The 16,104-nt window shown below is 42.0% G+C and overlaps 1 protein-coding gene and 1 long non-coding RNA gene across 3 annotated transcripts; one reads left to right on the forward strand and one right to left on the reverse strand.

Annotated features, from left to right (window-relative positions):
- Positions 1–129: 129 nt before the first annotated feature.
- On the reverse strand, positions 130–8,709 carry NELFCD (negative elongation factor complex member C/D). Of its 2 annotated transcripts, XM_068208004.1 has the most exons (15): positions 8,555–8,709; positions 7,978–8,093; positions 7,704–7,813; positions 6,760–6,869; positions 6,342–6,449; positions 5,621–5,773; positions 4,795–4,925; positions 4,217–4,382; positions 3,455–3,589; positions 2,924–3,063; positions 2,623–2,737; positions 2,237–2,332; positions 1,902–2,042; positions 1,448–1,577; positions 130–1,055 (listed from the first exon to the last, which is right to left on the reverse strand). In XM_068208004.1, exons 1-15 carry the CDS (start codon positions 8,618–8,620, stop codon positions 1,021–1,023), a joined length of 1,752 nt encoding a protein of 583 aa, XP_068064105.1. In that variant the 5' UTR covers positions 8,621–8,709; the 3' UTR covers positions 130–1,020. The 2 variants fall into 2 exon arrangements, with proteins under 2 accessions (XP_068064105.1, XP_068064104.1); XM_068208003.1 differs by lacking the exon at positions 130–1,055 and having other exon boundaries at positions 1,371–1,577.
- LOC137484293 (uncharacterized) lies at positions 8,012–12,452 on the forward strand. The gene is made up of 2 exons (XR_011004818.1): positions 8,012–8,113; positions 10,634–12,452. It is a non-coding gene; the product is annotated as an uncharacterized lncRNA (long non-coding RNA).
- Positions 12,453–16,104: the final 3,652 nt, after the last annotated feature.

A 16,104-nucleotide genomic window follows, 5' to 3' on the forward strand; every position in this document is an offset into this window, starting at 1 on the left:
TGCTTGGAAAAGCAAAATGTGCTTGTTTGTCCAAGAGAATTACTGTTTGTTTAAAAGTGAGGGGTGTAAAGAGGAATCTAGCCCAATGAGCAGAGAGAACGAGTCATCTTAATGAAACTGAAAGACATCTCTGGAAAAGAACAAACACCTTTATTTAAAGGTAAGTTACATTGTTGGGTGTTCTGCCACAGTTTGGCATCAGCCAGGACAGAGTAGAGATCAGTACAAAAACAAAGCCACACAAGCAGTAATGAATTTCAGCACACGTTTCATATTTTGGGACAGTAAGGACACGGTAATGAAACTTACCAGTAACATCTGATGCATCTATTTAGCAAAAAATAGATTCTGAAAGGTAACACACTCACATAGAATTCCTCTCTTAATACAAAACTAACCTCGGTTGTTGCAATTCCTCTTGTGTTACACAAAACACATTTTTTGTTTTCACGGAGGATATTTAGCATTCTAATACAATGCAAAGGGGAGGAACAGACATTAGAGCTTCTGTGCTGCAGGCACGGAGCAAATCCCACAAATTTCTATTTTTTACAGCTTGCAACATCAAAGCCTAGAGCATTCAAGACCTATTCAGAGAACTATCTGCAAAGTGTTTTTAGTAGGAATTACCTTACCCGTTCTTCTTATTTTGCTTATTACACAAAGAATCAGTGACAAATTCTGCAAGTAACCAAAATAATGTTCCTTCAAATAAATCTGTTTCTTGCTATCCATCCTCTTCAGAACACTGATTTATACTGATTTGTGGAACAACAGAATGACCTTTGGTATCGTTCCATTTCCAAATGACATTAAGTTCTCTGATATTAAACACAAATACTCCTCTGGTAAGAATTTCAAGGTCACCATGCAAGTCAAGCAAATGCCCTTCAGCCTTTTCCTCCTTGTATTAGGTTTGTTGGTTGGGGTTTTTTTGCCCATTCATAGAACCTCACTGGTGGAGAGCATGGCAAAGCAGTGATCATGAGCTCTGGCTGCATTCTTGATGTTTTCCACTGCTTAGTTCATCATAATAAAGTTAGATTTGCAATGAGCTTAAAAAGAGAGAAAAAAAAAGACACTGTTCAGTACATTACTATGATTTTGATTTATATATTTGCATATGGATTTCTGCATTATGTAAACAATTGGGCTTTTAGGGTCTGGACAGATGTTTCTAGTTGAGGTATTATGACAGACAACTTTCCTTCCTTTCCTTGCTGCAACAGTAGTTCACAAAAAGCAGTATTTATCTTCACTTTCCTCACTACTACCCACAGATTCTTGATAACAGGAAAACTGCTAAACACAGGCCCCTAAAAGGGAAGTTGTCTGTGAAAATAGCTGGCAGGCATTCCTGTATTTAGCAATCTTCCTCATAAACATTATTTGCTAGCTGTAACAGACACAAATGGAAGCAGGTATGCAAGGAATAAACATGACTTACCTATGAACTCCGTGACAGGATCATGTTCACCTTCTGTTTTTATAGTGCCTGCAATACTTTCATTCTCCAGGATTGGAAGAAAAAGCTGTACAAAGTCTGAGGTATATGGAGGAGCAATCACATCGAGCACCTGAAACAGCAGAAAAAACCTGATGATTCTTGCATTTACAGGGGGAGGAGGGACAATATTTAATTCATACACCACTCTTGGAAGCATACAAGTAGTTGGAGAGGTCTCAAGTGCAAGTAATAAGTTCTGTATTCTCAGGGTGCTCTATTGAGTACCTTGTTGCTTCCAGAAGTCAGGATCAGTAGGACTAAGTCACATCCTAGTGAACACTGAGACATTGCTCAGAATCTGACCTGAACTTGAAGGATTTCTGAATATCCAAAACACATGGAGCTGATTTTCAACTCGATCTCTAGACTTCAGAAAACAGTTTTTGCTGCTGACCTCTGTCACAAAGTATCTGATGAGCGAGATGTCCGTGTCCAGCTTCTCCAGGCATTTGCGGATGTAGCTGACGACAGGCAGGACGTAGCCTCGGCTCAGCGAGTGAACCATCCTGTCCAGGAGAGTCTTCTTCAGCTCCAGCTGATCGGGAAGGGAGGGAAGAGCCAGCACTTTAGAACTTGCTCTCAGAGTGTGCCATTTTTATTCATTCAATATCTGCTATGCTACATTTTAAGCACTTCTAAATTAAATGTGCTGTGAGAGGAAAAGCTGTTGAATTGGGTAAGAGTGACTGATGTGAAGTAACAGAAACCACTGAATCCTCTGAGTATCACCTGCTCCATCACATCCAGCTGAGAATGTTCTGTTTCAAAGAGCTTGACAAGAAGTTGCAGAACTTGGGGATGAAGCAGCTGATGGCATGTACTGATCTGCAAACAACACAGCAAAGTGAGATCCTTAGAACTGCAATTTAAAACACAATGCAGGCAAGTCTGCACTGATGCTCAGTGCCAGACAGAAATTCATTTAGAAAAGCATTCCATCATTTCTATGATACCCAAGTTTCCTGGCGTAAATGCTGAGCTGACAAAACAAAACCATTTACTCTGAATAGATTCATCTCTGCATATTTACTGCCTTACTGCAAATGACAGGCACTCAGAGTTACACAAGAACCAGAACCATTCTTTCTCTCCAGCACCATTTTCCAGACACTTACCTCATCCAGCAGTGCCAGGTGAACTGGGGTGTGATCTGTCTGCAGCTGGAAGTACCGTGGCTCTGACACTGTCCAGTCCACCCACTTCAACACACCCATAGCCACCACTGGGAACCTACAGAGAGACATCACTTTAGCACAGCAGCATGAAAAATAAATGGAAGTTTTATCAGGAACCCGAAATAATCTGCCATCGTTTTCCAGTGGCACCGAAAAGCATGTTCTGCCACCCAAGGAGGACAAGTTGTGTGAGAAAACCAGGATTTATGAGTCATGAGACACTCCCAGCCTCTCTGCTCACCTGATGCACTGATAGAGAGTGCTCAGTTCTGCAACCAGCTCTGATGCCCCTTTGTTCTCATTGCAACACAGATTGTGAACAGTCTCAATGGCTTTTGAGGTCGACTTGAGTTCATCCTTGTTGATGCTGACTCTCTTGTTCTGCAAAATTATTGCAAAGTTGGAATGCAAAAGTTGCAGATGTCTTTGGTTATTTAAGGAAAGGAGCTTAACCTGTAATAAGCCCAGGACTGCAACCTGTGTCTCAAAATTCAGACTCACATGCACGTTTCAGAAGAATTAATTATGAGTGAGCTGGAGTACAGGGATGTTTGCTTTATTTAATTCTCAGTACATTCAGACTTTTGTTTGATCATCAGGACCTACACTTTTTAATCACCTCAGTTGAAGGCAGAAGCATTTAATATTAAAATAAGTAAACTAAGCTGAATGTATTATATTAAACTGAGTGACTTCACAACCAAACATTTTCTTCAGCACAGGCAGGCTGCTGCAGGTAAAAAATAATATTATTCACAGAAGCAAATATTACCTTTTTCCACATCTCTACAACACTAGCGGCATATGCCAGTATGTGGATATATTTATGTTTGTGATCCTGGTTGATCTTAGCACCTGGTTTAAACAAGGACTGCATGAAGAGGTCCAGAAATGCAGGCACTCGAATCTGTGAAGAGAAAGAACATTTTATCAGAGCCTGAGACTCATGAGAGGTGACTAAGAATGGAGTTTCTGCATTTGATATACCTTGCACAGAACAAGATAAACACATTTTCCTTTAAGAGCACCTTAAACAGTTATTCTGCAGAGACACAGACTTTTGAAAGAAAAAAGGAAAAAAAAAGGAATCAGTTACAGACCATATGTCTAAAGTAACAAAATATTGCCATTTCTTACCAAAACCAGAACAATGCAGTGAGATGTAATGTATAATTTAGGCCTGCTTGTAACAAACTGCTAAAGTGGGCAGGGATTCTTTTTTCCTGAAATTTTTTTTTGTTTGTTTAAAGAATTAATTCCTTGCCATCTTAATTTCCTATGGAAACATTCTTTAGTTTAGTTATATGTAAAAACACAACTTGGAATGATTAAAAAAACCCAAGAGAAGTACCACAAAGCTGATGCAAACCAGAATGCAAGTAGCAGCTTCACTTTTAGACATTACTTAAAATTACAGAGGGACAAGTGAGTGCTAATTTAATTTTTGTGTCCATACAACACCAAGCACAAGCCTTTTCTCAGTGCTTCTGTAACAGAAATAAGTTCCAGAGGTTACAAACAGGTGAATACTGACCAGTTCTACAGGAGGTGGGTCCATGCTTGTAAACATTTTGAAGAGGACAGTGATATCTGCTGGATTCAGAGCTCCTTTGGACAGCATTGCCCCCAGAGCCTGGCAAGCTCGGGGGTAGGAGGCTGCAGTACCCAGTGCTAAGGTGATCTGACTGGCATCGTGGCCTCTGCAGGAAGAGCAAACACACACAGTGACTTATTTTCTTAATTCAGACATTTCAGATGAAGCCTTGCTGAGTCAACAGGCCATATTCTATGTGACGTAATGCCTTAGGGTAATTACAGAATTAGGCCTGTGTTTGCCTTGTTTATTTCCAAAATGTTAATAGAAAAATAAAAATAGATATTTCTTAATACATAGAAACTTCAAGTCTTTGCTTTTCCAGTTTCAGATCTCTCTGGTACAGGACACTGAACTTTTCTGCTGTCCCACAGCTTCAAGCCCTGCTACAAGAACTGCTCTTTTTCAGCTAAAGGTTCTCCTTTTGCTGGTGAAAGGTGATGAAGAACGAGCAAAAGCCAGCAGAGTTTACAGACTGTGGTGAGTTCCATTTCCCTGGTCCCACAGGTGCCACTCACTTCTCGTGGGCGTAGCGCTGAACCTCCTGAGCGATGCGTCGGACAGCGGAGCCGCCCTGCTCCTCCTGGGCCAGGATGGACATCATGGACTGAGCAAAGAGGTAAGTGTGTTCTCCATGGCACACCATCTTCTGTGAAAGCACAGCACAAACCTCACCAGACAGCAAGAAAACATCCCAGTGTCCTTCTGTGATTACATTGCCGTGAGAGCAAAGGGGGGAAAAAACCAAAGCACAAACAACTAAACAACAAAGCCAAAACCCCAAAAGCCAAGAGGAAAATACAGAAAAGCACTGACACCACACAAGAAGAAATTTCTGAATTGAGAACTTCATTTCTCAAATTCCAAAACTGAGAGGAAAATCTATTCTACTTATGCTCAGTACTTTCTCTGCAGTATTTGAACACTAAGAGAAGTTCAAAGCCAGCTGAAAATCATTGTTCTGTTTCATGACACTGAAATGCTGGGTTGATTCAGATGGCACCGTTCACACTGATGTGGATGATAAGAGAGTTATCTTCATTTGCCAGGGGACTGACAATACTGATCTTTAGATCTTGCAGTACACGTGAAAGACAACAGTTCTACCCCCACCTTTATACTATCCATTTAATAAATATAAAAAGTATCACATAAGCAACCCAAAGAATTCTTGGTCACAGAATGACCAAAAAGCATAAATTTCTGAGTTTTAACTCAGAAATACCTTCTCTTCATAAGCTTTTGTAGGACACCAAGATTGGCTACAGTCCCACAGTGATCTCTACTTCCTAACTGGAAAGCAGCACCCTTCTTTTCCACATAAATAGGGGAAACCAAACTTACAGCAAACTCAGGGAGGTTTTTCTCAAGGTTTTCCTCTCCTCCATCTAAAATTGTTGCCAGAGATGTACGCAGAACTCTGGAAAATACTTCTAGTTGCTGACATGCTGTTGAAACACTGGTTATTTCCCCTTGGTACCCAGCATCAGATATAAGCTATAAAAATAAAAACATCACAGAAATCTTGTGTTATTTGCATTTCTATTTCTGATATCCTAACAAATATAGAAGAACACAGAGAATCTAAGTTTCACCTCTGCATACACTGATTGGAATTCACATTTATATTGTGGTTTACAGAAAAGGAAACCAATAAAGATGTAGCAAAAATAATGCACAATAATAAAAAATGTAGCAGAGCACACCAAAATATAACATTCTTTTCTTGTCACAGAAACATACAAAACTGATTGAGATGTTCCACTGCACCAGAAATCCAGAATTTTCAAACAGAGATCACAGGAAAACAAACAAACTAGGAAAAAAAAAAAAAAGAGAGAGAAAAATCCCAAGAACCTCAACAAAAATTGAAAAAGCCGTACTTCAAACTGGGAAATTACACTGACTCCAACCTGTAGCACAAGTCCTCCCACCAAGGTGTACTTTTACTAATTAGTATTAGCAGGAATACATAAAAGATACAAGCAAGACCACAACTAATATCTGATGCCAGAACAATTAACCATCTATGGATATTCTTACTCATTAGACTCAAGCACAGTACCTTCACAGTAAAATTAAGCATTAAACAATCAGGATGGGCTTCTGCCAGTTTGTAAAAAAGGTCTCTCCACGTGGTATGTGCTATCATTTGCTCAAGCCAGGCTGGAGTCTGAAAAGAACAGAGCAACAGAGAGAAATTTAAGAATGTCTTGCTGTCAGGATCATAAAAAGCAAGGCTTTTACTTCTCAGCAGTCCAGTGAGTTGTTCTACAAAGCTTTATTACAAAGGAGGATGCTTTCCAAATTTCCAAGTTCTCTAAACCTCTGAGGACTCCAGTGAGACAGAGCTGGTTTTCTGAAACCAGTTCCTCAGCCAAAGAGCTTTGAAGATTCAATTTCCCTTCCCTTCACCACTCCATCAGATGAAGGCATCTAGGAAGGATCCTCTGTAGGGACAGCAACAGGGATTGCATGCACACCTCTCCTTCCTCTGTGAAGATGGAATCTGCTTTCCGAGGGTCAAAGTGCTTGATCAGTAAGCTCTTCAAGTGGTTCTCTACGGTCTCCTGAACTTGCATTGGCTCAACACCTGCACAGAAGGAACAAAACACTTGGCACATGCCATGCAGTCCAGTGGAACACAGCAGCAGCATCCCATATTTTTCAGTGAGAACAGAAACTACTCCAAAATTTATCAGCACAGAGAAGATGAGAGGAGAGCCATCAGTTCTACAACTGAGCCACATTGATACAGATTTACAGATTTTCCTCCTCTTTTTCCTAAATGCTAAACTGTTCAGGATCTCCGGCAGATCACAACCTTCCTCTTTCCCTCCTCATCAGACACACAAAAAGCAATGCCAGTCATCCCCAGGACTGTTACTGGTGTAACAGCAAAATGCAGGGGTGTCTTAACCAAAAAAGGGATCACCAGGGCTGGGGCACAAAGTCACATTACTACACACTAAAATTCATCCTTTTAAATATTGGTTATCAGTAGCTTTGGTAGTATTCGAAAAAATAACACACAAACAGCAATGAATAGTTCCACATTTCTGAAATCAAAGTACAATAATTCTGGTAATATAATAACGATTACATAATTAATTCCATTACAGGACAGAAACACTGCTTGTACTGTCTACATAACAGCACCCTTGCCCTTTGAATGAAATTAAAAAGAAGCTATAATTTATGCAGTTGTTTCAACTATAAAACCTTTTATAACACAGTTTGTTGGCCTTTCATCAACATATTGCTTCATTATTCTCCGAGCGGAATAAACCTATTATTATAAAGGATTTAGCACATACAGGATGACAACTTTATAACAATCCACTTCCTGTGTATGATCAAATTTGCCACAAATTCAGATATTTCTGACAGAACACAGAGCCAAAATACTCTGTATCTTGTAGCATACCTGTCTGAATGAGCCACTCTGCCAGCAAATTGACAGTCTGTGCCACTGCAGTGTAGTTTTCAGAGAGAAGCTGAATAACATTCTCTGGAGACCCTCCTGCTTGGAAATATCTGATGAAAGGATTACAAAAGAACTATCTGAGTCATATTAAGCCCAAAAATAAATAGAAGTATCAATTTAAAGGGAAAACAACAGCACCATTTACAGATTTGCACACATTTCCATACGAAGTGACACCTCTAACACACTATAACACACATCAGGTCGTACTCACCTCTTTAACGTGTTAAATATAGACGGCTCCATTATATAATCAGGTGTTGAAAATTTCTTCAGGCACTCCTGCTGGACTTCGGCATCATCTTCTCCCTCCCCATCCTCATCATCTTGCTGTTCACAAGCACAGTCAGGTCAGCCTCCCTGTCCCGTCTCCCCCCACACTCCCATACTCAGGCTCTCTTTGCCCACAGCAGCACACACACTTCGGCTCAGCACCGCAAGCGACCTGCACCCCGACAAACAGCGATTAATAACGGAGAAGGCACAAAAACCCGCACCGCCTTCCCCCCGTTTAGCCCCGGGGCCCCGGGCCCGGCGCAGCCGCGGCTCCCTGCCCTCACACACCCGGCGCTGCCGCCTCAGCCCGGAGCCCCCGCGGCGGAGCGGGACGGCGCGGGGGACGCTCCGGGACCCGCCCGGGGGTCGCTCCGGGTCCCTCCCGGGGAACACTCCAGGATTCTCCCGGAGGATGCTCCGGACCCAGGGGAATGCTCGGAGTCTATGCCCAGGGGTTGCTCCGGGACACGCCTGGGGCTGCGGTCATCCCTCGCCCCGCTCCCCCCGGCGCTCACCGCGCCCCCGTCCGCCTCGCTGCCCCACTCGGCCGCGCTGCCCTCGAAGTAATCGGCGTCCTCCATGGCTCCCCAGCCCGGCGCTCCCCGCCCGGCGGCCGGAACGGGCGGGGCGCCGCGGAATGGCGGCGGCGGAGGCGGGGCGGGAGCCCGGGATGGCGGCGGTGAGGGGCGGCGGTGAGGGGCGGCGGTGAGGGGCTCCGCCGTGCCGGGCCCTGAGGGGAGGCGGGCAGCGGGCACACACCGCTCAGGGGGGCAGGGAACCAGTGGAAATGTAAAATTAAACTGCCCTGCGAAGCCTCCCAGCACAGCAGCAGTCGGACGGGAATTGCAAGGGAAGAGGAAGAAAAGGGATGCGTTGTTCCAAGGGGTGTCTTCTCTAAGGGATGTGTTCTCCAAGGGATGTGTTCTCCAAGGGATATTGTCCTCTTCTGGTTGCAGCTGGGCAACAGCAGTGCCCTCCCTCCCTCCTTCCCTCTCTCTTCCCTCACTCACGTGGAAGCATGAGGGGGATATCGAACAACAGCAACTTGATAGGAATGATGAAATGTTATGGTAGAACAGAAAAACTGACAAGTAGGGAAACCAAAACCAAACCAAACCAAACAAAAAAAAAAAAAAAAAGGGGGGGGGGTGAGGACAACTTTGGCACATGAAAGTGGGCATCTCTGGGCAGAGGAGGGGTGCTGTGAGAGCCACGTCCCCTGTCGTGGGGCTGTTCTGTCAGCAGGCAGGGCAGCCTGTGACACAAGATTTGTTCCCCATCCACAAAATGGGATCTCCGAGCACTGTCTGTGCTCACCCTGGGACCTGGGGACCCTGGGGATGCTGAGCACAGACAACGGGTCAAGAGGGTCCTCAAGGAAGGGAGGGACAAGGAATTCGATGGACAGGGGACGAGTCTGCAGTGAAAACTGACCACACAGTCAGGCCTCGGGCAAGGAGAGAGGCATTAGTGAGACCATGTGAGAAACAGTCCCTCTGTCTCTCTTCATATCCAGTCCCACTCTTCAGTTGTGTAAGAGTTTCACTGTGAGAAAGGGGAGGGTAAGGGTGTGTTCTGGGATTTGGAGGCCAGCCAGGAGTTTTGCTGATTAATTATTTAAAAGGTCCTTTATTCTCATTCGGTTTCTAATTGAAAAACAGTAAAAAGAAATGGCATTGCCTTCCATGCATTGCTTGGTAAGAAAGGCCAAAACCCCCCCTGCTCAGAAATAAGTAATACGATCTCCAACAGACAAAATCCCCGTTCAAATGTGGTTTCTGTGCTGATCAAGGGATTTGCTGCACTCCGAAGTTCAACGCAGAGAACGTCCCCAGCAGCTGAGCTGCAGCGCAGCAGAGCTGTGCTGTCCTGTGCTGCCCTACAGCGGTGAAACTGCTTTTCCTGGAACACTGCTCCGACAGTCGGGAGAGCCGGGATAACGCTCTCTTCGCTCTGCCAGCAGAAAGGGAAAAAGGCTTTTCTGGGATAAAGCACACGGATTGAAGCAGACCCACAGGGGACAGGTTTTCCACGTTTTCTACTGCAGGCAGGGCGACAGTGAGGGCATCCCGGTGCCTGTGGTCGTGTTTTATGAGGGACAAACTGGGAGTGAAGTGACAAGCTGAAGCTGGAAGCCAATGGAAATATCCTTGAGAAAAAGTTTTTGGCTCATCTCCATTTGGTTAGCAGGCAATTTCCATCCCATAGATGTGAGAAATAATAGTGAACTTGGAACAGACAGAGTGATTAACCAGTCAGAGCTTCCTAAGAAAGTACCAGATCTGAACGTAATCCATCTCAAACCAAGAAAGAAGAAGTACTGAGAGTCTCATAAGAAACATCTCTACACCTCCTGTATCAGCTATGAGGTGTAAGACGAGTTCTTTGGAGGTGATTTCAGAGTAACCATTATAATATCTGAACAGAACATACAGAAAACTTCAAATTGGAGAAAAAGCAAGTCCAGGACTTAACCTTCCAATGAAACTGAATGGGAAAACTACAAGTCTGAGACTTCATGAGGCTTAGGAGGAGATCCTGGTTCTTTACAGAAAGTTCAACTAAACACACTTTGCATGACAATTTTTATATAGGTAGGAGAATCTTCCTTCCCACAACCAAAATTTGCTGTGCATCTCCGGGGCAGGACACTGGGATCTGCAGCCCAGAGAATTTCATTGTGCCAGAGCTTATGGCCTGAGGCATTCTTAGCCTCTGTAAAGCATTTTCAGAGCAGGTGAAAGTTTTGTCTGGTGACAACAGTTGGACTTGTGGGACTTCAGTGGTAATTATGCTACAAAACTTCCTGCTTAATTGAGTAGAGAATGGCAACAGTCCCCAGTACCAACTGCCACTAAGAGACAGTTAAGACATTTATGATACAATTTCAGTGCCTGAATCTTAAAACTAGAAGTTTTCCATCTTTATATATGTATATCTCTTTATTTTGATTGCAATAACAGTAAAAGATTTTTTTTTAATATATAAAGAATTAACAATACTCAAAGCATTTACTTTCAGCTTCCCTTGAGAAGGAAACTAGAGATCTGTAACAGCCAGACATTTGCTGAATAGCCCTTTGCAGAATTTCAATATCCAAGCTTGCCTCACTTCAGGTCAATAAACAAGAGGTAAAATCAGATTAAAACAAACAGTTTCAAGATATCACTTAAAATGTGAAGAAATATTAAATGTACCAGAAACTGATTTTGCTAACTAAACCTTTACGATTTTGAATGGAAACAATGTTGGCTGTCTCTTGGGTTTAACTGCATACCTCCACATGGATTTGTATTTTACAAAGTATCAGTGAAATGTTCATGACTAAAAGCAGATTTACCTGAATGTCCCTGAAAGGATTTATTATGCAGCAAATTAATGCAACAAATTTTCCCCTAAATGCATATTTGACTACATTTTATGTGTAAAATATTCTTGAGTGACAATTTCTATCTAATGAGATTTTGATGAAGCAGAGAGCAAATTTTGAGATAAAGTTTGAGACAGAGAGAAAATTTGGAACCCAATAAATATCCAGTGGAGGTCAGCCTTGGTTTCTCTGCTGCATGATTTGAGGAAGCAGTAAAGGCATTCTGGAAAGTGAAAGTGTGTGAAGAAGAGCCAGATGTACAGGAACATGGAAAATTACATGATTTTTCTTTTTGTACCTTTTTTTTTTGGTTGTTATTTAACAGAAAAATAAAGTATCAAATGCTCAAGTTTCAATTCCAACTATCAAAATTTGCTTGCTGTATTGCAGGATTTGATGCCTAAAGGGCTGAATGTAATACAGCTGATGAAATCATCCAACTTCATTTGGTTCCTTCCTAAAATATAGAAGAAAAATTCCAAACAGAAGAGCCGACTTCCAACAAAACTGTTTGCCTTTTATTCATATGTTTTTTAAAAATATCCACCCTGGCAGTCTCTGTCATTCCCTCTGCTCCTTGCCCTCTACAAATTCTTTTAGCATAAATTTGTATTTTTGTGATCGTTAGCCCTTTACAAAGCAGCCAATACATTCAACTAGAGTTAAGGTAGTAACTTTCCAATGGAGTAGGAAATTACAGCAGCATCATTTGGCTAATGAGTTTTGGCTAAAGAGTTCTTCCTTCTCAAGCAGAGCCTCAGGACGAAGCTTTTCTGTTTGTACCTCAGGTACTGGTAACAGTTATTCCAGACATTGAACACACGACACTTCACCACGTAACCAAGAATATTCTGAAACAAAACAAGGTGGTTTGGAGGTTGCTGATGTGATGTCATTCTAGTGTCCCTCGAATGTCAGCTGAAAAGTTGGAGCTGTATTTTATATACTGAGGATTGCTTAAAACACTGAGCCTCCCAACACCCCAAGTGCTTCTCAAGATGAGCCTGTGGTGGAAACATTTTCTTGCTTTAAAGCAAGTTCCAGTTGATTTTCACGCTGATCATTAAACTCACCTTTCACTAAACTATCTCCCAGCTCTAATGGTTGCACAAGAAGTGCTTTTTTTTTTTTTTTTTTTTTTTGCACTTCCTTAACTGGATAACCCTGGCCTTTTGGGATAGATTCATTCTCTGACCTTGCAAATTTGTATGAGGATCCCAGACTGGGTCACTCACCTGGGGAATGAAGAATTTCCCCCTCTTTTTCAGTATCCAAGGCGATGGATTTTGAACTTTGAAGTTGTCTCCTACCTTTCTTTCATAACTGCTCTATTCTCTTATCAACCACACCATTACAAGAGTGAGGGGGGTGAGGACAGGAGAAAGCAGCTGAACCCAGAGGCAGCGGGGTTTGAGTCATGCTGCAGGACAGAGCAACTGGCTGTTAAGTTTCCCAGTTTTAAATCACAAACAGGTTCACAAAAGCTGCTGCTCCTGGCTTCCAGACTGCCTTACACAAACCTCTGTAGCCCAGCAGAGCTTTGTCCTGTGAGAAACAGAACTCAAGGTTAGCACCAGAACTGTCACAATCCATTACTTCATTTTGGATGTTGTGCCTTCAAACAGTGAGATTAAAACTACTGAGATATTCATCAGCCCTCACACCCCCCTCAGGACACATCTCCATGGCTCCACCTCAGCACACGTCCGAAACATTTCTCATCAATACTTTGAGTTCTTCCACAGTATTTAGTTCTATCACCCAACCCCTAATTTGTCTTTTTGTGGAAGCTCTTCTGATCCTGCCAACAGCAAACTGAAAATGTAGCAAAAAAAGAACTGGAATGTGCCCCCCGATGTGGCAATTCCTAACCCTGATACAGCTGCTCCTCCCTCTGCCAGCACTCCGGCATTTCAGTTGCAAGAATGATACAGTTCCAAAGTCACATCAAATACCAGAAAACTACAGATAGAAACACTGTACTTCACTATTAATAATTCACATAAAATTCACAGCCTAAAACAATAGTTTGCATGACAGAACAACAGAACTGAGAGAATTCCCAACATTACTGCCTCTGTCCTTATTGTTCTCCAAACTTGTGTAGCAGTAAATTAAAAAAAAAAAAATTAGCCAACTCATTCAATGAAATGACTGGGTAAATTAAAGTGAAGAGATAAATTCACATTTTAATTTTGAATTTGATTACATTTGTCTGCTGGTGCCCCAGCATTAAAAAGCATGTTACACAAAAATCCCTAGTGTCACCATCTTCTCCCTCAAAAATGTATCCTTCTCCCTATCTGAGACAATGTTCAAAGGTTTTATTTTATTCTGTCATTCAATAATTTTGAGTCAGACTTCCTAAGTAAAAAAAATTAGGAAAATCTGTAAGTTTGTTTTTTGGTGGATTTTTAATTATCTATTACATATTTGGTCAGTTATCCATGTTACAGAGGTATCAATGCTGTTGTTACCCTGGGGAATTCCCTGTTTGACACGGGACCAGGCTAAGTTTATAGGACACAGCAGTCAGACAAAAACCTCCACCTTATTTTTACATTTAATGCAGTGAGAGATCTTACTTGCCTTCCCACCTCCTCCCGTGTTGCTTTTCCAGGTCAGATTTGTGCTTTATACTGCACCCATTTTGCTCAGCTCAGTACACTGAAAGTAACCAGGATAAAAAGAAGTTTGAGCTCTTAATGAGAATCAGGGATCCAAACAATTAATTCCAAAGCCAGTACTTATGGCTCAAATTTTAGCAGTCTGTGCACTACAGCAAAATTCTGAAGCAGTTTTACCTACCCTGACACGCATCCACTCACAGGACTGAAGCCAGCTGAGTATGACCAGGATTAAAATAGGCTCACTCTTGGAATTTGTCTTGTCAGTCACCAGAGGGATTTTTCAGTGTCAGGCTTGCATCAGCAGAGCTTCAGAGATCCCCTTTGTAGCTTATTTTATTTACAAAGACGCTTCAAAGTTTGTCATAGAACAGGAAGATTCTTTTCCCAGATGAATTTTCAGAGATAGCAAGCTGAGGAAGAAGGGCACAGTTTGGTTTTGGACTGCAAACAGATGTTTGCTTATAAATATTTTTACTGTTATACAAACCCAACATGAATCTTAGAGATGAGGACCTGCTCCTGTGTGAGATTTCCACTGATAGTAATCTATGGCCCTGATCCTGCTTATTAAAGTTAGTAGGAATTTTAACATCTGCTTCCATGGAAGAGATCTTAGGAGTGCCAGCATTGTTAGGAATACACACAGCACATTACGTACAGTTGGGGAAAGAAGAGAACTTACTCTCTTCCACAATGAGTTACATAAATTTATAACTTAGAACAACTTTATCACTCTTAAGACATTTGTATAGCACCAATCACCAAGAGCATTGTCACTAAGGCACTGGACTGGTTCTCAGCTGTCATGGGCTCTGCCTCCAGGTCTAGGGTCAATCTCCTGTGTTTATGTCTTTTGTTTTTACTGGCACATAACTTTTGACATTGGAAAAAAAATAATACAAAACATCCTCCATCATTTACAGGAACAACACACCGTGACGAATTACAAGGTGCTCAAGTTCTGAAGCCATGAACATTAATAGATCTGTGCATAGATTTACTGGCAGGAGGAAATTACCCTGCAGGTCTCAATTCTGTGCAGCACAGTGGAGCAGTGTTAGCTTCCCTTCCTCTGGAGTTAGGACATGCCCTCAGTTAAATCCTGCCCTGATGCCACGAATTAAAACAGTTTTTAGATAAATGAAGAAAAGCCCTCAAGGACTCCTGCCTATGACAGCTGATCCAGGATGCCTTCCTAGGCTTTTGCATCAAAGTCTGCTCCTATCAACTTGCAGAGCTCCAGTTTCAGACTCTGAGAGCAGCTTTTGATGCTTTCAGAGGCAGCTGAATCCCTTTTTAGTCTGTAGTGGATTTATCTCTCCACATTACTAAAAAAGAAAAAAATCTTTAGGAGTTATCCCTACTCTGCTGCACCACACTGAATGTGTGCTCTGATGCACAAATTACTAAAAGCTCTTGGGTTGAAATAAGTTACTGCAAATGCACAGTAGCTGATTTTGAAACCACAACATCTCTACAATTTATTATTATTTTTACAAAATACCCAAAGTGATCAGACCATATTGTAGGTTACTGGCTTGCCGAAGGTTGTTTTAAAATCAAAACCATTTCTGAGTTACAGAAGTGCCAAAAACAATCTTGAACCAGGTTTGTTTGTTGTTTTTTGTTGTTTTCTTTTTAAACCAACCCCCATCCAACAAAACAGCTGTATAACTTAAAACAGAAACAAGAGTTTGTGTTGGAAACTGTTGAAAAACCAACCCACCAAAATCACGCTGGAGCAGAAGCCTTGTATGGCAAAGATTCAGCTTAGGGCAGTTTAGTGCCAACCCTCCATAGGTTTACAATGGAAATACTGACACAACCTCAACTACAGTGATGCAAATGTGCCCTAAAAACACTGTATTTGCTTTTATTAATAAAAGTGGTAGTGTTTACATTTGCAGGTATCTTACACTTCAGCATCACGATGAATACTGAGTAGAATGAGTTAAGTTTTGGCTGTAAGGTCAGAAGTTTCCAAACAGATGAATGAGACAGAAGTGACAGTCTTCAATCATGAAAACAAGAAGTTCAAATAAATAAATAAAACAAAACTAAGAAA

The sequence above is a fragment of the Anomalospiza imberbis genome, chromosome 17 (genome assembly GCF_031753505.1).
Source record: "Anomalospiza imberbis isolate Cuckoo-Finch-1a 21T00152 chromosome 17, ASM3175350v1, whole genome shotgun sequence".
Classification (NCBI taxonomy): domain Eukaryota; kingdom Metazoa; phylum Chordata; class Aves; order Passeriformes; family Viduidae; genus Anomalospiza; species Anomalospiza imberbis.